This window comes from Bison bison, unplaced genomic scaffold (assembly GCF_000754665.1).
Source record: "Bison bison bison isolate TAMUID 2011002044 unplaced genomic scaffold, Bison_UMD1.0 scf7180017864317, whole genome shotgun sequence".
In the NCBI taxonomy this organism is placed as follows: Eukaryota; Metazoa; Chordata; class Mammalia; order Artiodactyla; family Bovidae; genus Bison; species Bison bison.
This window is the reverse complement of record NW_011494889.1, coordinates 5,078,315-5,104,135: the sequence shown is the minus strand read 5'-3', so window position 1 is coordinate 5,104,135 and position 25,821 is coordinate 5,078,315. Positions and strand designations below refer to the sequence as shown.

At 35.4% G+C, this 25,821-nt stretch overlaps 1 protein-coding gene across 7 annotated transcripts in view; it reads left to right on the top strand.

Moving 5' to 3' along the window:
* CDC42BPA (CDC42 binding protein kinase alpha (DMPK-like)) overlaps positions 1 to 25,821 on the top strand; it is a 298,104-nt gene that overhangs the window by 52,238 nt on the left and 220,045 nt on the right. For all 7 annotated transcript variants that reach the window (XM_010852881.1, XM_010852884.1, XM_010852883.1 and 4 more), the window contains exon 2: positions 2,905 to 2,996. In XM_010852881.1, coding sequence (XP_010851183.1) covers positions 2,905 to 2,996 — 92 coding nt within the window. The remainder of the gene's footprint in view (positions 1 to 2,904; positions 2,997 to 25,821) is intronic.

Here is a 25,821-nt window from a genome sequence, read left to right as displayed (position 1 = left end):
ACTATGCCAGGCCTTTGACTATGTGGATCACAATAAACTGTGGAAAATTCTGAAAGAGATGGAATACCAGACCATCTGACCTGCCTCTTGAGAAATTTGTATGCAGGTCAGGAAGCAAGAGTTAGAACTGGACATGAAACAACAGACTGGTTCCAAATAGGAAGAGGAGTACGTCAAGGCTGTATATTGTCACTCTGTTTATTTAACTTATGTGCAGAGTACATCATGAGAAACGCTGGGCTAGAAGAAGCACAAGCTGGAATCAAGATTGCCGGGAGAAATATCAATAACCTCAGATATGCAGATGACACCACCCTTATGGCAGAAAGTGAAGAGGGACTAAAAAGCCTCTTGATGAAAGTGAAAGTGGAGAGTGAATAAGTTGGCTTAACACTCAACATTCAGAAAACAAAGATCATGGCATCTGGTCCCATCACTTCATGGGAAATAGATGGGGAAACAATGGAAACAGTGTGAGACTTTATTTTTTGGGGCTCCAAAATCACTGCAGATGGTGACTGCAGCCATGAAATTAAAAGATGCTTGCTCCTTGGAAGGAAAGTTAGGACCAGCCTAGACAGGATATTCAAAAGCAGAGACATTACTTTGCCAACAAAGGTCCGTCTAGTCAAGGCTGTGGTTTTTCCTGTGGTCATGTATGGATGTGAGAGTTGGACTGTGAAGAAGGCTGAGCGCCGAAGAATTGATGCTTTTGAACTGTGGTGTTGGAGAAGACTCTTGAGAGTCCCTTGGACTGCAAGGAGATCCAACCAGTCCATTGTGAAGGAGATCAGCCCTGGGATTTCTTTGGAAGGAATGATGCTAAAGCTGAAACTCCAGTACTTTGGCCACCTCATGCGAAGAGTTGCCTCACTGGAAAAGACTCTGATGCTGGGAGGGATTGGGGGCAGGAGGAGAAGGGGACAACAGAGGATGAGATGGCCGGATGGCATCACTGACTTGATGGACATGAGTCTGAGTGAACTCCGGGAGATGGTGATGGACAGGGAGGCCTGGCGTGCTGCGATTCATGGGGTCGCAAAGAGTCGGACATGACTGAGCAACTGAACTGAACTGACTGACACCTTTGTAAATAATCTACTTGTAAATAAACTATTCTCGGATTGAAATGATTTATTTCTATTAGGACCCTCAGTGATTTCACAGTCTCACCATTTGTCCAGTCCAGTTTTTCAAAACCAAGATGTCTTGTTTATTTTATTGAAATGTTAACTCCCTGGCTTTACATCTCTCTCTCACAGTATGAGATCCTTTATACCTTCATTCAGATTTGATCTGTTTATTTGATCTTCATCTTTTCCTGTGTGTGAATTCCAAATAAGAGTTTCAATCTGTATTTCCTTTCCTGACAATCTACAGCAGAAATCTAAACCACTGCAGAAACTTCTATACCAATGCAGAAATCTCTCATAGACTGTGTTCTGCAATGTGGAATACCCCTCTTTTCTAAACTAGTTAGGGCTAAATATCTTAGACCGAAACAAGTGGTAAGGCATTCTGTGCTTCTTTCACTCTTCTAGTGCTTAAATACATACCCTTAATCTTCTACACTCTGGTGTATGGTAGGAAGGAGAAGAGAGCTGTACCCATATATAAAGACTTTTAGTCATATTGACTCCTTTTTGTGTGAGAATAAGGAGGGACATCAGGGGAGGAAAGGTGACAGGTCTAAATTTCTCTCAGAGACAGCAGAACATATAATTTATTTTATAATTTTTTTAAAATTTCAATATATTCCCTATAATTAATAATGTTTAAGTTTCTTGCATGGCATCCAAGGCCATTTCCATTTTCCATTTTCTAGCCCTGATTTCTTTTTTATTGTTACAATTCTATTACAGCAATTATTTATTTACCGTTATCACCCAAAGTTCACTTTCTTGCTTCCCTTAATTTGCAAATATCTCTCCCTTTGCTGGGAATGGGGCTTCCCTGGTGGCTCAGAGGGTAAAGCATCTGCCTGCAATGTGGGAGACCCGGGTTCAGTTCCTGGGTTGGGAAGATCCCCTGGAGAAGGAAATGGCAACCCACTCCAGTATTCTTGCCTGGAGAATCCCATGGACAGAGAAGCCTGGCAGGCTACAATCCACAGGGTATCAAAGGGTTGGACACGACTGAGCGACTTCACTTTCACTTTGCTGGGAATATCTACAGTGCAAACAGGTGAAGTAGCGAAGTTTACTTAGTCCTCAAGGCCCAGGTCCAAACTTACTCCCTCATTAGTGTTCACGTAAGAGGATTAGGGTTCCATTCTCACTGACCCTGAAGCGCTTTGTGTCTGTCTCTGTTAGAAACTTTGATCACATTATTATGTTATGTGTTTACATACTGTGTAAACAGTCTTTCAGAAAGACTGTGAAGTTCTTGAATGAAGGTACCATATTGTAGTTATATTTGTTTAAAACTCCAGTAATTGTCACCATGCTTTGTATAATATCAGCTCTTGCTAAAGGAATGTTAAAAGAAGAAATAAATGAATGAATGTGGCAGAAATTTTGATTTACTGTGTGGGAACTGCTAAATCTCTCTGGTGCCAACATATTTCCTTTTACTCCTTGAATCTTTGTGTTAAAATATATATCTAGCATTGAGTTAGAATACATGGGATGTTTAACATAAGAATATATTGATCTCATTTGTATGTCACTGCTACTTTGTGTTATTTCATATGTTGTTTGGCTTTTAAAAATATGTTTTCCACCAAAAATATAATTCATATGTAAGAAATAAATGAAACATGGAAATTAAAACTATTTCTTCTCAGTATAGTTTCATGGGACTATTAAATACGTCAGCTTAATCCTTAATCATAATGTTTAAGAAATTCTGTTTACATCTAATTTTTATCACATTTCAATAATTGTTATTACGTTTTTGTTTCAGCTAAACCATTTACTTCTAAAGTGAAACAGATGCGATTACATAGAGAAGACTTTGAAATATTAAAGGTGATTGGTCGAGGGGCTTTTGGAGAGGTAAGAGATAAAGATTTTATAGAGATCTGATGTTTGTTTTGCAAGCTATTTTATACAGTCTTTGAAAGAATTTAATGAAATATTATTTACTTGCTTTTGTAATTGATACTATTGATCAGAAATCATTAAATTTTGAATGAAATCTTTCTACATGGATTTTTTTCCCAGTATACCTCTATTTTTTATATGTTATTGAAGTTTGAGTATGTGGACTCTTCTGTTTGTCTGTTTGTCTCTCTTGTGTCAATAGTACACTGCCTTAAATTAACTTTAGTTTGAGAAGTCTTAATATCTGGTAGTGTATTTACTGTAACTACTTCTCTCTTTGCCTCCCTTGTTAACCCTTTATATTTTCATATAATTTGGAATAAATGTTTCAGTTTGTACTTACTCTTGAAAATCCACATCTACACTCAGCACTCACATATCTGGAATTTTGATGAGGATTGCACTTAACTAGAGATTACTTTGAAGTTAATTTACATCTTAATAATATTGAGTCAACCAATCCATGAACATAGTATGTTCCTTCATTTATTTAGGGCTTTATAAATTTAACCCATGAATTATTTGTAGTTTTCATTCAGTAGAGATAATTTATGCATTTTTCAGCAGATTTAGTCCTAGGTATGTTATATTCTTCATGCTGTTTTAATTAGATTGTTTAAGTTTTATTTTCTAATTGTTTTTACTAGTAGTTAGAACTACAATTGAATCTTGTTTATTGACTTCATACTCAGCAACCTAGCTAATTGTACTTTTAAAATCATGAATTGTGTTGGCTTTTAATCAGTGCTTTATCAGCATCTTTCGAGACATGGCTTTTCTCCTTAATTAGTTGAGTTACATTGATGTATTTTCAAATGTGAAACTAGCTTTGCATTTCTAAAATAAGCCAGCTTTGTTGGGATATATTATCCTTTTAATTTACTGCTGGACTTGGTTTACTATTAGTGTGTGTGTTTTGGATCTTTAACAGGAATTGGCCTGACATTTTCCTGCTTACCACATCCTGATCAGATTTTGGTATCTTGGTTATACTGGCCTCATAAAAAGGAGGTGTTTCCTCTTTTATTGTTCCATAGAAGAGTTTGAGAAGAATATTATTTCTTCCTTAAATGCTTAGAAGATTTCATTGGTAAAGCCATTTGAGCCTGGAGGTTCCTGTAGAGAGAGTTTCAAATTATGTATTCATTTAAAAAAATTGAATTGGACTATGCGGATTTCCTGCATAGGTGTGTCAGTTTTGCTAGGTTCATCCATGTCACCTAATTTTTCAAATTTATTACTGAATTGGTCCTTAGCACTTCTCATTTTTTTCATTTGTTATGCTTTGAGGTTTATCAGTTCTGTTATTTTTTTCAGTGAATTAACTTTTGCCCTTTGAATTTTCCTATACTAGATTTGTTTTCTGTTTCATTAGTTTTTGCTCTTAAAATATTCTCTGTCTTTGGTTTTAACTTGCTGTTCTTTTTCTAACTTGTGGAGATAGAGCATTAATTTCTAGCTCTTTTCTATACTTTTTCCTCTAAGCAACTTTAGCTATAGCCAAGTTTTGATGTGTCATATTTTCATTATAATTTTCCTTAAAATACAGTGTAATTTCCAATGTGATTACAGATTTCTCTAGTGGATTTTTTTTTTAATCTTTGATTTTAGAAGTTTATTTCTCAGTCTCTACTTGGTGCATTTTAGTTATATTTCTGCTTCTGAGTGATAATTTAATTCTAGAGCAGTCAGGGAGTATGCACTGTGTACCTTCACATCTTTGAAATTTGCTGTCTGGTGTTCTATAAATATCAGGTGAAAGATATTAATCTTGTTTAAATCTTCCATATCCTTAGTGTTTTTCCTGCTTGTTGCTTCATTTCCTGAGAGAGGATTTGCTTATTTCTTTTTTATTTTATTTCTTTCAGTTTTCACCGATAGCAGATAAACATTATTATATCTTCCTAGTTATTAACTCTTTTATCAGGATGTAATGATACCTGTTATCTCTAAGTAATAAAGTTAAACTTTACTTCATCTGATATTAGTTGAATGATTCCAGCTCTTTTTATTAGTCTTCTACATTAAACATCTTATTCCACCCTTTTAGTTTTAGTTTTCTATAACCTTGCATGTTTACCATTTAATAAAATATAGTTTTTGGTTTTTAATTTGGTCTGATAAATTTCTTATCTTTAATTGGAGTATAGTCAGTTGGCATTTAAATATAATTACATTATTCTTGTTTTCTATTTGTCTTGCACATTTAGTATTATCTTTCAATTCTTGGGTTAACTGAGTATTTTAAATTATTCTTTCCCCCTTCTATTAATTTCTTAGCTGCACCTTCTTTTATTGGTTTCCTGAGATTGCTTCTTCTGTTCTTAGTAAATTTGTATTGAGTGGCCAAAAGTTTGTTTGGGTTTTTCCAGAACATCTCACAAAAAAACCTGAATGAACTTTTGGCCAATCCAATATTTTGCCATTTCCCATTTTTTTATTTTTTGTCATTATTGTCTTTTAGCTCTACATGTATTTGAAACCCCCCAAAATATGATTATACTGTCCCTCTTCATTTTAGATTTACCCATGTATTTACAGTTTTTTACTCTTCGCATTCACATATTTATTTATATTTATATATTTGTTTTTGATTGGCATTTCCTTTTGACTTAAAAATGTCCTTTAGTAATATTTTGCCAGGTCTGCTGAGATAAATTATCTGCCATTTTTTTTCTGAAAATACATTTATTTTGAGGTATTAACAAATTTGTGTTATATACATACTTAGCTCAGTGAATTTGTACATTTGCATGAACTTCTGTAACCTTTATGTTGATCAAAATAGGCTTCTATTCCCGCATCTCTGTGAATAACCACCTTCTCAGTAACCATCTATTCTGACTTCTATAATTATAGGTTTATTTTGCCTGTTTTTGAATGCTATACTAGTGGAATTATATAATGTATATATATATTTCTTTCGTTTCTGGCTTCTTTTGCTCAGTATTATGCTTATATAATTCACTTTTGTTTTTTATTGATCCACAATATTCCTCTGTATGAATATACTGCTGCTGCTGCTGCTAAGTCGCTTCAGTCGTGTCTGACTCTGTGCAACCCCATGGACTGCAGCCTACCAGGCTCCTCTGTCCATGGGATTTTCCAGGCAAGAGTACTGGAGTGGGGTGCCATTGCCTTCTCCAATGAATATACTACAAGTACTCAAATTTATTTTTGACCATTGTTATTAATGTTGTTATGGATGTTCATATACATGTTTTTTGGGAGACAGAAGCATTCATCTCTGTTTGCTATAACCCTAGTAGAATTTGGGTCACATGGTAGGCATATTTAGATTTAGTTGGTAGTGCCAAATAATATCCCAGTTGGTTAGGTCAGATTATACTCGCGCCAACAATGTGTGAAGGTCCCAGTTGCTTCACAACCTCACCAGCAGTTGGGTCAATTTTTAGACTTTAGACATTTTTTTGGTGGATGAGTAGTGGTATTGATTGTGATTTCATTTTATATTTCCTGATAACATTTAAAGTTGAGCCTATTTTCATATCACTTCATGTAACTTGGACATCCTTTTTCATAAAGTGCACATTTGGGGCCTGGGGGAGTGGGAACAGGTGACTTATTGGTATATTCTGGATACAAGTTCTTTGTTAGAGGGGTGTGTGTGTATGTGTGTGTGTGTGTGTGCACGCGTGCACATGTGCGCACGCATGCTCATGTATTAAACAAAATCTCTTCCTGTCTGTGGCTTGACTTTTCTCTGTATAGATGCTTTTATTGAAGAAAAGATTTTAATTTTGGTGAAATCCATTTAATTAAGCTTTTCTTTATGATTAGTGTTTTTTTGTATTTGTTAAATTTTTTCTACCCTGAAAGTCATGAAGATGTTTCCTGTTATATAATCTATAAAAAATCTTTTTCATTTAGGTCTATGATCCATCTGGCATTATTTTGTGTCTTGTGAGGTATAGTCAAGGTTCATTTTATTCTTTGTGGATTTCACAGCATCATTTATTTAAAGACTACTTTTCTACATTTGACTGCAAAGGAACTTCTGTTGGTCAGGTGTTATGTGTGATACTTTTATTAATTTTTAATAGTTTTTAATGTAGAATTTTTGTTCGTGTTTCATTAAATTTATTTTTGGGTCTTTGATGTTTATTGATGAACCTATAACTGCTGCTAGACTAGAACTACAATTAATTTTTGTGTATTGATCTTGTATTTAAATATCTTGATGTATTAACTAAGCCTAGTGTATTTATAAATTAAAAAAAAGTTTCATGTGCATAGTCATACCATTTCCAAATAATGACAGCTGTTTTCTTTCTTTCATTTTTCCTTTTATTTCTTTTTACGTATTATTGCAATAGAGAATATTTTTGCTTAAAACATTGAATTCAGTTGTTGAAAATAAATTTTTGTGTGGTTTGTAATTCAGGGGTAAGTATGAAGTTTGCTGCAGCTTTTTTTTTTTTTAATTGTTACTCTTTTTAGGTTAAGGATGTACTCTTTTTTAGGTGAAGGAAGTTTTCCTTGCAATTCTAGTCTGTTGAGAGCTTTTACCATGCATTAGAGTTAACTTTTGTCAAAAGGTTTTCTGTATCTGTTTTGATTCCTGATTTAACTTCTATATTTGGTTAATGTGGAAGTAATATTGATTAATTTTTAAATATACCAATAGTGGGTTGCTATATAAATCTGGTTGTTCCTGATGTATTCTTTTAGTATATTGTTGGTTTTGATTTGCTAATATTTTGTTTTCCATTTTTTGTTATGTGCATGAAAAAGATTGGCCTTTAATTTATCTATCTTTTAATTTCCTTATATTTTAAAAATTATGCATATCTCTTAAGACAATTTGGGAGTTATTCACATATTATCAATTTTCTGAGTTTGTTTAAGATTATTGCTATTTCTTTATATGTTTGAAAGTATTCTCTAGTGAAGCCATCTAGACTAGGAGTGCAGTTTCTTTTGGTTGTTTGTTTATATCTTTGGAGGTAAATTTTATATGTGTTGAAATACACTAGTTGTATTATGTACAATTCTATGAGTTTTGACAAATGGATTCCCCTTTCTCAAGATACAGAATGTTTCTGTCACTCTAAGAAGTTCCATTTCCTGTTAGTTTCCCGTAACTTCTGTCAAGTGGCAACCACTGTTCTAAATTTTAACCATGCATTAGTGTTGACCATTTGAAAATTTCATGTAAATGAAAATCATACCATATATAATCTTTTGTGTCTGGCTTCCTTTGCTCAGAATCATGTCTGTGAGATTCATTCTTGTGATCAAATGTAGTAATACTTTTTACTGCTGATTAGTGCACTGCTTTTTTAGTATACCATAGTTTATTCTTCTATTGATAAACAATTGCATAGTTTCTCATTTTTGGTTGTTAGGATTAAAACTGAAGTGAATATTCGTGTACAAGTTTTACAGAACTGTGTATTCATTTTTCTTGGATAAATAATGGATTGGAACTGCTGTGTTAAGTAGTAGATGCATATTTAAATTGAAAAGAAACTACCACATTTTTTTTCTAATAGGGTTGTACCATTTTATATTCCTATCAGTTCTGTGTTCTCACCAGTATTTTTTGTTGTTGTCGTTAGTCTTTTAAATTTTAGTCATTCTAATGGATGTGTAATAGTGTCTTATGGGTAAATTGCATTGTTATGTGGATTTGTGTTATATAAAAACAGAATGATGAATTTTTGTGTTATATCTTCCTTTGTGAAGTATATGTTCAGATATTTTGTTCAGTGAAAAAAATGAGGTATTTGTGTCATTAAGTTGTAAGAATTCTTTATATTTTATATTTATAAATGTCTTTTGTCAGATAAATATTTTGTCAGTATTTTCTCAAAGGCTGCATAAATTTCCTGTTAATTTTCTTAAAAATGTCTTTTGATGAGCAGAAGTTAGGTTTAATTTTATCAATTTTTTTCCTTTATGGTTATTTTTTTCCTGTGTTCTTTGTAATAAATCCTTATTTATATCCAGGTCACAGAGATATTTACGTATGTCTTTCCCTAAAACCATTGTAGTTTTAGCTCTTATGTTTAGATTGGTGATTCATTTCAGATTAATTCAGGTCTGATATGAGATAAGGATCGAGGTTAATTTTTTTCCATGTGGCTATCCACATGGCACATGGCAGTTGTTTCAGCACCATTTGTTGAAAAGGCTGTTTCTCCTCAATGAATTACTTCAGTTCCTTTGTCAAAAATGTCAGTTGACCATAAGAATGTTGATCTGATTTTCCTCTTTCTATTCTACTTCATCAATATCTTTTTCTATCCTTATGTCAGTACCACACAATCTTGATTTGTAGGTTTATACTGTAAAGTTGAGTGTTTGTTTTAACTGAGGACTTTTCCATTATTATATAAATGTTAGAAATCAGTGTGTCAGTTTCCATAAAAACTTACTGGTATTGAAATTGAGTTTACATTCAATTTGTAGATTAATATTGAGAGGACTGACATCTTAATCTTGAGTCTACTAGTTAGTCCATGATCATGGCAGTTTTCTTTGTCTTTTAACTTTTTTAAAGAGTATTTTGTAATTTTTGTGTATAGATCTTGTTTATAATTTGTTAAATTTATTGCTAAAATTTTTATGTTTTTTGATGCTAATGTAAATGATATTTAAAAATTTATATTTCACATAGTATGCTCTTAGTGTGTAGATATACCACTCATTTTTGTATCTGACTTTATTTTCTAAATTCATTTATTATTTTTTAAATAGTTTTTTGGTTTTTTTGGTTGCTACTTTCTTAGTTGTTCCCTGCAAACAGCCATATTATCTGAGAATAGGAATAGTATCCTTTTCACTTTCTAGAGTTTGTGTTCTATTTCTCTATTTTGACTTATTATACTAATTCAGACCTCTAATATAATGTTGAATGGGTATCTTGAGGGTACATGGTCATACTTATTTCTGAATTCAAGGAGATAGGATTTAGTGTTTGACTAGTAAGTATGATGTTAATTATATGTGTTTTTGAAGGTACCCTTTATCTGATTAAAGAAATTAACTTCTATTATTAGTTTGCTGAGGATTTAGTAGTCATGCGGATTTACTCTTTTATTCTGTTAATTTGGTAGATTAATTTGATGGATTTTTAAAATAGGCTTTGTTTTTTTAGAGTAGTTTTAGGTCCATGGCAAGACTGAGCACAAAGTACAAAAATTCTTTGTATACTCCTTTCCCTTGCACATGTGCAGCCTCTCTCATTATCAGCCTACCACACAAGAATGATATATTTATTATAACTGTTGAATCTACATGGACATATCATAAGGTATAGTCTATAGTTTACATTAGGCTTCACTTTTGGTGTTATACATTAGAAAAATGTATAGTTACATTTATCCAACATTTTAGTATAATACATAATAGTTTTTCACTGCCTTAAAAATCCTCTGTGCTCTGACTATCCATCTCTTCCCGCTCCTAACCTCTGATCACCACTGATCTGTTTCCTGCCTTCATAGTTTTGCCTTTTCCCAAATGTCATAAACTTGAAATTATACAGCATATAGCTTTTTCAGATTGGCTTCTTCCATGTAATAATAGTCATTTTAAGTTTCCTTTGTGTCTATATATTGCTCGATGGCGCCTTTCTTTTTAGCACCAGGGAATATTTCATTGTTTGAATGTACCACTGCTTATTTATCCTTTCACCTACTGAAGGACATCGTTGTTTTTTACCAAGTTTTGGTAATTATGAACAAAGCTGCTATAAACAGTCATGTGCAAGTTGTTGTGTGGACATCAACTTTCAGTTCGTTTGCCTAAATACCAAGAAACAGAATTGCTGAATCATATGTTTAAGAGCATTATTTAAGTTTTGTAAGAAAGCACCAAACAGTCAACCAAAGTGGCTGTACCATTTTGCATTCCACCAGCAGTGATTGAGAGTTCCTGTCGCTCCACATGCTCACCATCATTTAGCAGTTGTCAGTATTTTGAATTTTGGTCATTCTAATGGATGTGTAGTGGCATCTTATTGTTTTAATTTGTAGTTCCCTAGAGGATGTTTGGCAACCCACTCCATTGTTCTTGCCTGGAGAATCCCAGGGATGGGGGAGCCTGGTGGGCTGCCGTCTATGGGGTCGCACAGAGTCGGAGACGACTGAAGCAACTTAGCAGCAGCAGAGGATGTTGAGCATCTTTTCATGTGCTTATTTATCATCTGTATATCTTCTTTGGTAAAGCATATATTAAGATCTTTAATCTTTTAACAGGATGGTTTATTTTCTTATTGTGGAACTTTAAGAGATTTTTTTATGCTACATTTTAGATAATAATCCTTCATCAGATATCTTTTGCAAATATTTTTTTCGCAAGGCTTGTTTCTTATGCTTTTGACAGTGTCCTTCACAGAGCAGAAGTTTTTAAATGAAGCCCAACTTATCAATTATTTCTTTCATGAATTATGCCTTTGATGTTATGTAGATTGATTTTCAAATATTAAATTACTCCCTAGGATAAGCTCCATTTGGTCATGACTTACTGTCCTCTGTGGCTTCCCTGTGCCTCAGCTAGTAAAGAATCCGCCTGGGAGACCTGGGTTCGATCTCTGGGTTGGAAAGATCCCCTGGAGAAGGGAACAGTTACCCACTCCAGTATTCTGGCCTGGAGAATTCCATGGACTGTATAGTCCCTGGGGTCACAGAGAGTCGGACACGACTGAGTGACTTTCACTTTCACTACTGTCCTTTTGAGATAATTGATTTATTCAGTTCCTTGATATTTTCTTAACTGTTTACATGTCTATATTCAGGGGAAATAAAGTGAAAGTGAAAGTTGCTCGGTTGTGTCCAACTCTTTGCAACCCCATGGACTGTAACTCATCAGGCGCCTTTGTCCATGGAATTCTCCAGGCAACAATACTGGAGTGGGTTACTATTTCCTTCTCCAGGGGATCTTTCCAACCCAGGAATCGAACCCAGTTCCTCTTGCACATGACTGTTTATAGCAGCAGATTCTTTACTGTCTGAGCCAAATGTTGACCTATAATTTTCTTGTTTTAAATCATGTCTGTGTCAAATATTGACATCAGGTTATGCTGGACTTACGAATTGGGGAGTGTTTTCTCTTTTTCAGAAAAAATATGTGTTTATTTATTTATGTATTTATTTTTCTTTAAAATTTACCAGTGACGCTATCTGGACTTGGGTATTTCTTTGTGGGGCATTTAATCCTACTAATTTAACTTCTTGATGCTTATAAAGTTAGCAAGATTTTCTATTTCATCTTTTGTCGCCGTCAGTAAGTTTTGTGTTTCATAGAATTTGGGTAATTCTTTTAAATTTTTGAATGTATAAGGTTGTTCATAATATCTGTTATTTCTTGATGTCTGTGGAATACAAGATGATATTCTCTCTTTTACTGCATATATTTATAATTCATGTTTTATTTCTCTTGATCAGTCATGTAGAAGTTTTTCAGTGTTGTTAATAATTGAACAAAGCTACTTTGGCTTTGTTAATTGTCTATATTTTTGTCTCTTTTTGGGCTTCCCTGATGGCTCAGCTGGTAAAGAATCTGCCTGCAATGCTAGAGACCTGGAGAAGGGAACGGCTACCCACCCCAGTATTCTTGTCTGGAGAATTCCACGGACTGAAGAGTCCATGGGGTCTCAAAGAGTTGGACACAACTGAGCGACTTTTACTCACTTGTCTCTTTTTAACTTAAACCTTTTTTTTTTTTTTTTAGCATTTTAAAAATCTTTGTTATTTCTTTCCTTTTAATTTCTCTGGATTTAATTTGTTCATCTTCTATATGCTTCTCTAGACAGAATTAGAGATCTTTGATCTCTTTGATTCTTTTCCATTCCAGTTTAAGCATTAAAGCTATAAATTTCCCTTTACGTAGAGTTAGGTGTATCCTATAGATATTGATGTTATATTTTCACTGTCATTCATATCAAAATACTGTTTAATTTTGATGTCTTCTTTGATAAGTCATTATTTGCATCATTTACTTTTGGTAATTTTTGAACTTTGTGAACTCTTTTACTGTTATTGACTTAAATTCATTTTTTTTTTCCCATCAGACATCACACTCTTAATTTTTCAAAAGTTTTAAGGTTTATTGAAATTTGCCATATGATTGGAATATGGCTTGTCTTCATGAACACTCCATGAGTACTTGAAATTAGTTTTTAGTCTACATTTGTTGCTTTTAGTCTTTATAAATGTCAGTTGGGTCAAGATGGTTGATGTTGTCATTAGATCTTCCATAATTTGTTGAGATTTGTTCAGTGTTTTTGAGGGAGGGTTATTAACGTCTCCAAATATAATTGTGAGTATGCCTGTTCCTCCTCCTGTAATTTATCACTGTTTATTTTATACGTTTTGGAATTCTTAAGGGGGTATACACTTTTTCCATTTTTATGTCTTCCTGATATACCAACCCTTTTAGCATTATGGAATGTTTACTTTAGATAAGGTAATATTCCTTGTGTTGTAGTCTAATTTGTTTCACATAAATACAGCCTTTTTCTTTTCGCATTTGCATTTAAAGGGAATGTCTCAGGCATGCCATATAGTTAGGTTTTGCCTTCCTTATACACTATGATAATCTCCGCACTGTTTAGACCATGGTCAGCAGACTTTTTCAGTAAAGTGCCAGACCGTAAATATTTAGATCTTGAAGGAAGACCATGTGGTTTGTGTGGCAGCTGCTCTATTCTGTCTCTGTAGTGTGAAAGTAGCCCTTGACAATTTGTAAATGAATGGATTTGGTTGTGTTCAAAGAGAGTTTTATTTATAAAACAAGTATTGTGTCATATTCACAAGCCACAGCTTGTGAAGCCTGTTTTAGACAATTTTTAATTAATATATTTATAAATGTAATAGATTTAGCTATGTCATTTGTTGTTTGTTTTCTCCTTGTCTCATCAGTATTCTATTGATCCTTCCTTTGAGTTGCTAGAGTATTTTTTAGTGATTTATTATTTATGATTTCTCTGTTGACTCTTTTACCACACATCTCTGTATTATTTTCTTAGTGGTTGCCCTTTATTATGGATCTTTTTTCCCCATTCCAAGAAGTTAGTGTGTTTGAAAAAGTGTCACAATATTCTTACTTATCACAGAAACATCAATGTCTGTTTCCTTCTTACTGATAACTTTGCTTTCTTTCTTCTTTTATGTTAGTACATAGCCAGAGAGTAGCATCAAATAAATTGCTGAGAATTAAAGCCAGACAGAAGTGAATTGCAGTGACCCAGAAAAACACGCACATAATTCCTGCCAAAAAGTATATTAATCAGGTATAAGAACTGGAAAGGGTTAAAATTCTAATTTGCCAATATGATATTATTATATATCTTAGAAACCCAAGATAATAACTGAAAGCTACTGTAAATTAAAGAGATAATAATTAGACAGAAGTCTTGAGTTTTCATATGTATAAACAACCATAGTTGAAAGATAATGGAAGAAAAAAATGCACATCTTAAAAGTGTTAATTCTTTCTAAATTAATTATAGATTAAATAACTAATATATATGCTAATTATTAGACAGGCTGACTCTAAGTTTAGGAATATAATTAAGAATCATCAGAAGAACTCTTAAAAAGTAGAGTGATGACAGACCCATTATATAATTGAAACATGTTATAAAGCCTCAACAAATAACACATGAATAAGAAGTCCAGAAATGGGGTCAGTTACATAAAGGAATTTAAAATTTACTAAAGACAGGATCTCCCATTAGTACAAAAGAGATAGAATTCATAGTAAATGGTCTTGAGACAACTGGATCGCCAGTTGGAAAAGTCCATTTGTGGATCCAGTTAAAATTCATACCATATATTAGGAGAAAGTACAAATGGATCAAGTGTTCAAGTATAAAAGTAAAATAAATGTAATACAAAGTACCCATCAATGGATTGACTAAGCTGTGGTCTGTCTACCTATGGAATGCTGTGTAGCTGCAGTAAAGAAAAAGTTCACTATGCTTCTATGGAGAAATCTATAGGATACATTGTGAAGGGAAAAAATCAGGTGTAGGACAATGTCTTTAGAATACTATCTTTTGTTAAAAAGAGGTAGAAATATTATGATTCATACTTGTGTTTTCATAAAGTGTCATTTTAAAGGGACAAGAGGGAATGGGGTAGACAGAAGTGTGAGTGACACTTCTAACTGGAAACCTTTTTATGTTGTTTTAATTTTTGAAATGTGTGTATGTAATCTATTTTAAAAGTCATTAAAAAATTCTTCCAGATTGAGATGAATTAATTTGCAGGTTCTGTGAATCATTTAAGGAAGAAGCAATTCTAAATTTAAATTTCCTCAGATAATAGAAAAAGAGGGACAAGGAAGAAGCAATTCTAAATTTAAATTTCCTCAGATAATAGAAAAAGAGGGACCACTGCCCAGTTCCTTCTATGAGGCTAGAACAATCTTGTTTCTGAACTCTTGACAGTATACTGAGTGAAGGAGACAACAGGGAAAAAATGCATATAATTTGCTTTTATCACATATGTCAGGGTATTGGTTATCTCTACTGGGAAAGCAGAAATTGTGGTCAGGTGAAACATGTCAGGGATTTCAAGGTTGCCCCAGGGTTCTGTTTCTTAATCTTAGTTTTGTTTCTGTTTTGTTCACTTTATAATTGTGTTGAACTCTACCTTTATTTTCTTTATGTATTTTATAATCAATTACAAATGTTATATAATAATGAAAAAAGCTATAATAATCATAGAATATATGTTTATCTAACAAATTAGCTTTAAAATGTGTAAAGTAACAACTGATAGAATTTGCAAAGGGGAATATAAGAACTTTCAATAGTTTTAGAGCTTTTAACTCTCGTCAAAAATTGTCAAGCATGTAAAAAAATCAAGACTTAGAAGTATTTATTATTTGAAGGTGGAACTCTTTAATGACATAGTTATTCCATTCTGTGTTTAAATATTTGACGGAGCAGTGATTTTAAAAAATGGTAAAAACTGTTTTCTCCAAAACTAGTTTCACAAAGGGGTTACAGGTCAGTTAAATCTGTATCTAGTGGGCAACACCTAGTTTTGTTTTCAGTTTTGGCAACCCACTCCAGTATTCTTGCCTGGAGAAACCCCAGGGACAGAGGAGCCTGGGGGGTGCTCCTTCGGTCGCAAAGAGTTGGACATGAATGAGGGAGGAAGTACACACACATTTCTTTTTTAAAAGCTAATTTTACTTATTTATTTATTTATTTTTGGCTGTCCTAGGTCTTCACTGCTTTGCTCAGGCTTTACCTACTTGTGGCGAATGGGGCCTGCTCTTTGTTGTGGTGCATGGGCTTCTCATTGTGGTAGCTTCTCTTGTTGGGGAGCACAGGCCGTAGGTATGTGGGTTGCAGTAATTGCAGCAAGCAGGCTCTAGAGCGCAGGCTCAGTTGTTCTGGCTCGTGGGCTTAGTTGCTCCGTGGCACTTGGAATCTTCTCATACCAGGGTTCAAACCTGTGTCCCTTACATTGGCAGGTGGATTCGTATCTACTGCGCCACCAGGGAAGTGCTATTTGAAGCTATTTCTGTTGTCAGCTGAGAACTTCCAGATGTTCAAGCTGGATTTAGAAAAGGCAGAGGAACAAGTGATTAAGTTGCCAACATCCATTGTATCATAGAAAAGGCGAGAGAATTCCAGAAAAAAAATCTACTTCTGCTTCATTGACTATGCTATAAAGCCTTTGACTGTGTAGATCACAACAAACTGTGGAAAATTCTTAAAGAGATGGGAATACCAGACCACCTTACCTGCCTCCTGAGAAATTTGTATGCACGTCAAGAAGCAACAGTTATAATGGGACATGGAACAACGGACTGGTTCCAAATTGGGAAAGGAGTATGTCTGTATATCGTCATCTGGCTTATTTAACTTCTATGCAGAATACATCATGCAAAATGCCAGGCTGGATGAAGCACAAGCTGCAATCAAGATTGCCAGGAGAAATATCAATAACCTCAGAGATGTAGATGACACCATTCTTGTGTCAGAAAGCAAAGAGGAACTTTGCTTTCTTGATGAAAGTGAAAGAGGAGAGTGAAAAAGCGGCCTAAAACCCAACATTCAAAATTCAGCTTTCATAAAACTAAGATCATGGCATCTGGTCCCATCACTTCATGGCAGATAGATGGGGTAACAATGGAAACAGTGAGAGACTTTAATTTTGGGGGATCTAAAATCACTGCAGATGGTGACTGCAGCCATGAAATTAAAAGATGCTTGCTCCTTGGGAGGAAAGCTATGACCAACCTAGGCAGCATATTAAAAAGCAGAGACATTACTTTGGCAACAGAGGTCCATCTAGTCAAAGCTGTGGTTTTTCCAGTAGTCATGTATGGATGTGAGAGTTGGACCATAAAGAAAGTTGAGCACTGAAGAATTGATGCTTTTGAACTGTGGTGTTGGTGAAGACTCTTGAGAGTCCCTTGGACTGCAAGGAGATCAAACCAGTCAATCCTAAAGGAAATCAGTCCTGAATGCTCTACGGAAGGACTGATGCTGAAGCTGAAGCTCCAATATTTTGGCTACCTGGTGCAAAGAACTGACACATTGGAAAAGACGCTGATGCTGGGCAAGATTGAAAGCAGGAGGAGAAGGGGACAACAGAGGATGAGATGGTTGGATGGCATCACTGACTCGATTGACATTACTTTGAGCAAGCTCCAGGAGGTGGTGATGGACAAGGAAGCCTGGCATGCTGCAGTCCATGGGGTCTCAAAGACTCGGACACGACTGAGTGACTGAACTGAACTGGTTAGAATGTATACTCTGCAACTAGCACAGCAGTTCTAGCCACTGTTAGAATTGCTCATACTATGATCAGCCCAAGTGAAGTGAAGTGAAGTTGCTCAGTCGTGTCTGACTCTTTGCAACCCCATGGTCTGTAGCTCCAGGATACTCTGTCCATGGGATTTTCCAGGCAAGAGTACTGGAGTGGGTTGCCATTTCCTTCTCTAGGGGATCCTCCTTACCCAGGTTTTGAACCCGGGTCTCCTGCATTGTAGGCAAACGCTTTACCATCTGAGCCACCAGGAAAGTCTTTACAAATAAAGTCTTTGTAAAAACTTTACAAATAAAGTTTCTGTTAGGAAAAAAGAATCATGCTACAGAAAACAGAGGGTATATAACACTGGAAGTTCAACAGTTTTCCCAAGAAAAAATGGCTTTCTTCACTTAAAGGGCTGTGTACCACTTCTCCTCTTAACTTATTCCAAACCTAGAAAATAACTACTTGGAAAGAGATAGTAAACGTAGGGTTTTAAATTCTTGTTAGGAATTCTATATTCCATTTAAACGCTTCAGGTTCTCAGTGAGTTCTGCTCCCTGGAGATGTTCTGGTGGGGGGAGGGTTGGAGGTTGGTTGTAGCAGGCTTTAGGGCAGCAGGCTCTGTGTAGAACTAGTCTCTGTGAAAGTCCTTATTAGGAAATTTAAAGGGCGCTCTGCCTTGTCAGCAGTAAGGAGATGTAGCAGTAAGGAGATGAGGCTAAGATGTAGCCAGGATTTGGAGTTATTTTCTGTGTAGGAGAGCTCTGTTTAATCTAGAAAGGATCAGTTCAAATCGTATACACAGGATTGGCCTTGTCTAGTCTTTCATGCTGCTTAGTCACTCAGTCGTGTCTAACTCTCTGTGGCCCCATGGACTGAAGCCCACCAAATCTCCTCTGCCCATAGAATTTTCTGGGCAAGAGTCACGGAGTAGGGTGCCATTTCCTCCTCCAGGGAATCTTTCCAACCCCGGATTGAACCTGTGTCTCCTCATTGACAGGTGGGTTCTTTACCACTAGCTGCCACCTGGGAAGTCCCAAGTCTTTCATAGCCACTGTCTAAACTCTTCAGTCTTAAGTGAAAAAGAAAATTTCCATCCCCATAATCACCTTAACCCCACCCTGCCATATTAAAAACAAAAACTGTGCAAGGATGGCTGGATAGGCTGCAGTAGGCTAAACTTTTTTTCTGTATTGATCAGTGCATGAGATCTGTCCATTATCTGATTTGATCCCACAGTAGTCCTTTTCTCAGAGAATTTGAACAAGCAGTTGTCACTGTGTCCAGTTTTCTAAGGTTGATAGCCAGCCATTAGGGGGTGGCATTCTCTACTCTCCAGTCTCCAGGAGGCAGGTGGTGTGACTTCCCTTCATTTCATTGGTGACATGAACTTTATGCTTGGACTGCTGAAAGTTGGCATACACAGGGAAGGTTCCCTCTATGGGCAGGCCATTCTTGTAAATATCATCTGTGATCTTCAAGGACATTGTGGAAACTGCAGCTGTAGTGCTTGTTGTCTTTGTAGGAAGGAGTAGACCCGGTTCATAGGTCTTTCTGCCCTCAGGAGACTCTCTTCACTTTCATCATGTGGTGGCTGAGAACCATTGAGATGGTGCTCACATTGGTGGGTAGAATAGGGCCTGCAGCCTACACGGGAGTCGTAGAGGCCTCCAGAGACCTTTCTTGGTCCAGAAATTCCAGGTTTCAAAGGGAAGGCCCCCACATAGCCATCCCCATACCTCACAGTAGATTTTCAACAGGGATCTCTGTTTGCATTCCTATTGTTATCAATACAGATCTGAACAGAAGTGGTTTCTGTGACCCCAGGCCCCCAGGAAGAAACGCAGGACTCTGTTGGTAATGTCTCTTTTAGTGTTTAGACAGTTTAGCCACTATTCCTGGGTAGCACAAATTTTTTTGACAGATCTATTTTCTTAGCAAGCTGTCCTCTCTGAGGCAGCTTGAGTCTATCCAGGAAATGCTCAAAAATCCTGTTGAACTCATATCCCCATTATGGAGCCTAAACAGTTCATCTGCAGAGGGGCAAAAATAGGGTCTGATTATAAAACTGAGCAGCACCATCAGGCCAAAAAGCATGGCTAGGGCCTACCACATCCTTGGATCTGGATCCTGGATTTACTGAAGTTGTAGAGACTAAGCCTGCAGTTGCTATGTCTAATCTCAGTATCTGGTGTCTGTAACCCAAGTCCACCATGTTGCCATTTGGACAAAATATAAAGTATTTTAATGACATGATTGTCATGCTGAACCTAATAGATATATATAGAGTTCTCCATCCATAAGAGAATACACTTTTTTTTTCCCTAGCACATGAAGATCCTTCTTAAAATCTACCACGTTCTAGGCCACAAAAGGTGCCTCTGTTGCTGCTTAGTCACTCAGGCGTGTCCAACTCTTTGCGACCCCATGGACTTCCAGTCTCCTCTGCCCATGGGGATTCTCCAGGCAAGAATACTGGAGTGGGTTGTCATGCCCTCTTCAAGGGGATCTTCCCAACCTAGGGATCTAACTCAGGTCTCCCGCATTGGAGGCAGATTCTTTGCCATCTGAGCCACCTGGGAAGCCCACAAAAGTTGCCTCAGTAACTTAAAAAAAAAAATCGTCTTTATGCAGACCATGATCTCTGACCTTAATAAAATACGATCAATATCAGTCAGATACAAAAAATTAAACATGTTTGCAGACTTACAAGCATAAATCATAGGAAAATTATAAAATAATTAGATATTAATGGAAATATTGCATTTCACAGTTTGTAAAGTACTTAAAGAGAGACTTACATTTACGAGGAAATAAGAAACTCTGGTGGGCTTCCCTGGTGGCTCAGTGGTGAAAAATCTGCCTGCCAGTGCAGGAGACATGGGTTAGATCCTTGCGTTGGGAACATCCCCTGGAGAAGGAAATGGCAACTCACTCCAGTATTTTTGCCTGGAGAACTGCAAGGACAGAGGATCCTGGCAGGCTACAGTCCATGGGGTTGCAAAAGAGATGGACACGGCTTAGCAACTAAACAAAACAGCAGTAGTCCAGTATGCACTGAAATCTTTCTTGGCACTTCCGTGGCAGCTCAGTGGTAAAGAATCCTCCTACCAGGGCAGGAGATGTGGGTTTGATCCCTGGGTTGGGAAGATCCCCTAGTGAATGAAATGGCAACTCACTCCAGTATTCTTGCCTGGGAAATCCCATGGACAGAGGAGCCTGGCAGGCTACAGTCTATGGGGTTACGAAAGAGTCAGACATGACTTAGCAACTAAACAAGAAACTGGTAATTGTTATCAGTTGAATTATGTCTCCTTCTCCACCTACTCAAAAAACAAAAACAAAAACAAAAAAACCCCAGACATATTGAAGTCCTAACCTCCACTACTTCAAAATGTGATAGTATTTGGAAACAGTCTTTTCAGTGGTAACTAAGTTAAAATGAGGTTGGTAGGGTGGGCCCTAATCTAATATCATTTGGTGTCTTTATAAGAAGGGAAATTTGGACGTTGGCAGAGACAGAGGGAAGAGGATATGAAGACATGGGAAGAAGTTGTCCATCTCAAGCCGAAGAGAGAGGCCTGGAACAGATCCTTCCTTCATGACTCTTGGGAGGAATCAGCTCTGCTGATACCTTAATCTTGAACTTATAGTTTCCAGAACTGTGAGAGAAGATAAATTTCTGCTGTTTGACAGCTGCTCAGTCTGTGATACTTTATTACAGCAGCCCTAGCAAACTAATATAGTAACTAATGAGCCAAATACTTTAGAAACTGGAAAAAGAACCACAGAGTAAAAAAGAAGGAAGGAAATAATAAGGCCAGAAATATATTAGAGTAGATATTATCAAAATCCAAAATTGATTCTTTAAAAGTTGTTGGATACATGGTTTGTTCAATTTCAGAAAAAGCATAAGAGTAACATATATTTATTAAAAAGCCAGAAAAATAGTAAAAGAGAATGTCTTTAATTTGATGAAGGATATGCGCCAGAAACCTAAAGCAAACCTTTAGTGGAAAACTTGACATGCATTCCATTTAAGATCAGAAACAAGACAAAGGTGGTTATCACTATTTTTTATGTTACTGGAGTTCCTGGCCAGTGCATTGAGAAAATAGAGATGAGTTAATGGGATTAAAAGAAAAGAGATAAACCTGTAAGTATTTATAGTTCACCTGTATAAAAAACTGTAGGGGAAATAGATGAACTCTATAAAAAATTGTTTTCCAGAAATCAGTAGAATTCCTTTATACTCAAAATACTTAGCTACAGGAAATAATATATCATTCATATAACAACAAAAAAAAAATAAGTAGGATTTAACCTGACAAGTAATACATAAGATCTACATGGAGAAAATTCTTGAAACTCTTATTATAATATGTGATTTAAAAGACCTGAAAAACAGATACATCATGCCTAAATATGGAACAAAAATATTTCTGAAGATATAAGTTCTCCCTAAATTCGTCTATAAATTTTGTGAAATGCCAATCAAAATCCAGTAAAATATTTTGAGAAATTTGACATATGAAATAATTTGCACAGAACTTCTGATTCTAACACACTTGTTTATATCACACCAACTCTTCTGCTGAAAACAGCAAAAGACCTTGATTAAAATATAAATTCATCTATTTGAAGGTGTTAGAACTATAAAATCATTAAATACTCAAGGTACTAAGAGTCACAGAAATAGGTTTTTTGAGAGGTGAACCCCCAACTTTCAGCTTTACTTTTCTCTTGTAAGCAGTTTTCTGGAGATAGAGAAGTTAAAGATCATGTTCAGAAATCTTACAGGTAAGGGAAACAGAAATTGGAGTTCAGTTCTCAATAAAGAGGGAGGGCTCTGTTAAAGAGGGAGGGCTCAGGTGTTTAACTGGAACATCTGAAAGGGTACATTGTTTGGTATAAGAACAAATGGAAATAGGCAAGCCCTCACAAAACTGAAACTCAGTTCTGATCAAGTCAATCTCAGATTGGACTAAAGTAATCTGGACCCTAGTGTAGAAATGAAACATATAGTGACTCACATTAAAACTTGATAGGTTTCACAGCAAATGAAGAGAGGATTAGTGAACTGGAAGATAGGTCAAAAGGAAATACTGAAGCTGAAACATGATAAGGAAAACAAATGGAACAAAAGTTTAAAAATGAGTTAGGGTTCATAATAGACACAGTAAAAAAATTAACATTCTGTGTTTATAGTTCCAGAAGAAGATAAAAGAGAGAAAATGGGATGAAACAATATTTGAAGAGATAATGGCTGAGAATTTTGGAGCCAACTAAATACATAAATCTGTGCATAGATTCAAGAATTCCATTGACTCCATGACAGGATAAATATTGATACATCTAGGCATATAATATATCCAGCTACATAATACTACAACTTCTGAAAACCAAAGATGAAGATAAAGTTTTAATAATAGTTAGAGGAAAGGGACATGGCAGGCAGTTCTTGGCCACTGACATCACCAGTGAAAGTTATCTAGCCACATATAAAAAAAAGCAGTGCCATGTTAGCAGATGAATGTATAAGGAAAATATACATACACTCATTAAGCTCTTTTAGTTACAACATTCTGACACCAAATGTGTGGGTTTTCTTTTTCTCACACCAACCAGTTCTCCAACTCTTTGGATACTATCTGGGCACGCAGCAGTTCAGTTGAATTCTGATATTATCTTCCTGGAGTTATCAAGAGATCCCACAAGACTGCCCCTACTACAAATACCATTTGCAAGTCCCAGGCCACTCATACTTTTGACCAACCAGCTATAAATTAAGGGTTCCTCTATCTCCTTCTTCAAATTCAGTAATTTTCTTGTAGACTCACAGAATTCAGGAAATATCCTCAATATGTATTTTTATTAATATGTAAGTTTCAGGTGTACAACATTATAGTTTGACATCTACATATGCTACCAAGTGATGACCTCCCCAAAATCTAGTTACCATCTATCACCATATAGTTGACCCTCTTCACCACTTTTGTCTACTTTCCAGCCCCTTTCCTTTTTGGTAACCACTGATCTGTTCTCTTTATTGATAAGTTTGTTTCTCTTTAGTTTTGTTTGTATTTTTAGATTCCATGTATGAATGAAATCATACAGTATTTGTCTTTCTCCTTCTGGCTTTTTTCACTTAGCATAGTACCTTCTAGAGTCATCTGTCCTGTTGCATGTGGCAAGATTTCATTCTTTTTATGGCTGAGAACTATTCCATTGTGTATATGTGTATATATACGTATATGTATATATGTATACACACTATGTGTGTGTATATATGTATGTATTGATTGTCGGTAACTTGGATATTGTCAGTAATGTTGCAGTGAACATAGGGGTGCATAGATCTTTTCGATTTAGTGTTTTTATATTTGGCTAAATACCCAGAAGTGGAATAGTTGGATCATGTGGTAGTTCTATTTTTAAGCTTCTGAGAAGTCTTCACACTGTTTTCCATAGTGACTCTACCAATTTACAACCCCACCAACTGTATGTGTTCTCTCTTCTCCGCATTCTCTCCAGCACTTGCTATTTTTTGTCTGTTTTATGATGGCCATTCTAATAGGTATGAGGTAATATCTCATTGTGGTTTTGACTTGCATTTCTATAATAATTAGTGATGTTGAACATCTTTTCATGTGTCTGTTGGCCATATGTCTTATTTGGAAAAATGTCTATTTAACTCCTCTGCTTATTTTTAAATGGGTTGTTTGGGTTTTTTTGTTATTGAGTTTTATGAGTTCTTTATATAATTTCAATATTAACTCCTTATATATATGTGTTATGCAAATATATTCTCCTACTCAGTAGGCTGACTTTTCACTTTAGAGATGGTTCCCTTTGCTGTTTAGAAACTTTTTAGTTTGATGTGGTCCCATTTGGTTATTTTTGCTTTTGTTTCCTTTACCTTTGGAGTCAGATCCCCTAAAATATTGCTAAGGCTGATTTCACTGAGGTTATTGCCTATGTTTTTTTCTAGGAATTCTATGGTTTCAAGTCTTAACATTTAATTCTTCAATCTATTTTGACTTACTTTTTGTGTATGATGTAAGGTAGTAGTGGTCTAATTTTATTCTTTTGCACATGGCTGTCCAGTTTTCCCAATACTATTTCCTGAAGAGATTGTCCTTTCTCCATTGTAAGTTCTTTGCACCTTTATTGTGAATTTATTGCCTATATATGTGTGAGTTTATTTCTGGGATCTCAGTTCTTTACCATTGATTGTTGTGTCTGTTTTTGTGCCAACACCATATGACTGATGACTATAGCTTTGTAGTACAGTTTGATATCAGGAACCATGATACCTCCAGCTTTGTTCTTTTCAAGTTTGTCTTGGGTGTTCCAGATCTTTGTTGTTCCATGCAAATCTTAGAATTATTTGTTCTAGTCCTGTGAACTAGAATGCCATTAGACATTGGATAGGGACTGCATTGAATTTGTAGATTGCTTTGGGTAGTATGGATATTTTAAAAATACTAATACTTACAATCCATGAGCACTGAAGAGCTTTCTATTTATTAGGGTCTTCTTCAGTTTCTTTTATCAGTGTCTTATAGTTTTTAATGTAAGATCTTTTACCTACTTCAATAAATTTATTCTTAGATATTCTTCTGATGCAGTTGTAAATGGGATTGTTTTCTTAATTTCTCTTTCTTGTAGTTCTCTATTAGTGTATAGAAATGCCATGGATATTTATTTTGTATCCTGTGACTTTGCTTAATTCCTTTATTAGCTTTTTGATGGAGTCTTTAGGGTTTTCTGTATTCAATTTGTCTTCTGCAAGTAGTGACAATTTCACTTTTTCCTAATTTTGAGTCCTTTTTCTTGTCTGATAGCTGTGGCTAGGATTTCCAATACCATGTTGAATAGAAATGGTGAGAGTGGGCATCCTTATCTTGTTCCTAATAGAGGAAAAGCTTCCAGCTTTTCACTGTTGAGTTGTATGATGTAGATTTATCATGTATTTTCTTTACTATGTTAAGGTGATGTCCATTTGTGCATACTTGTTGAGAGTTTTT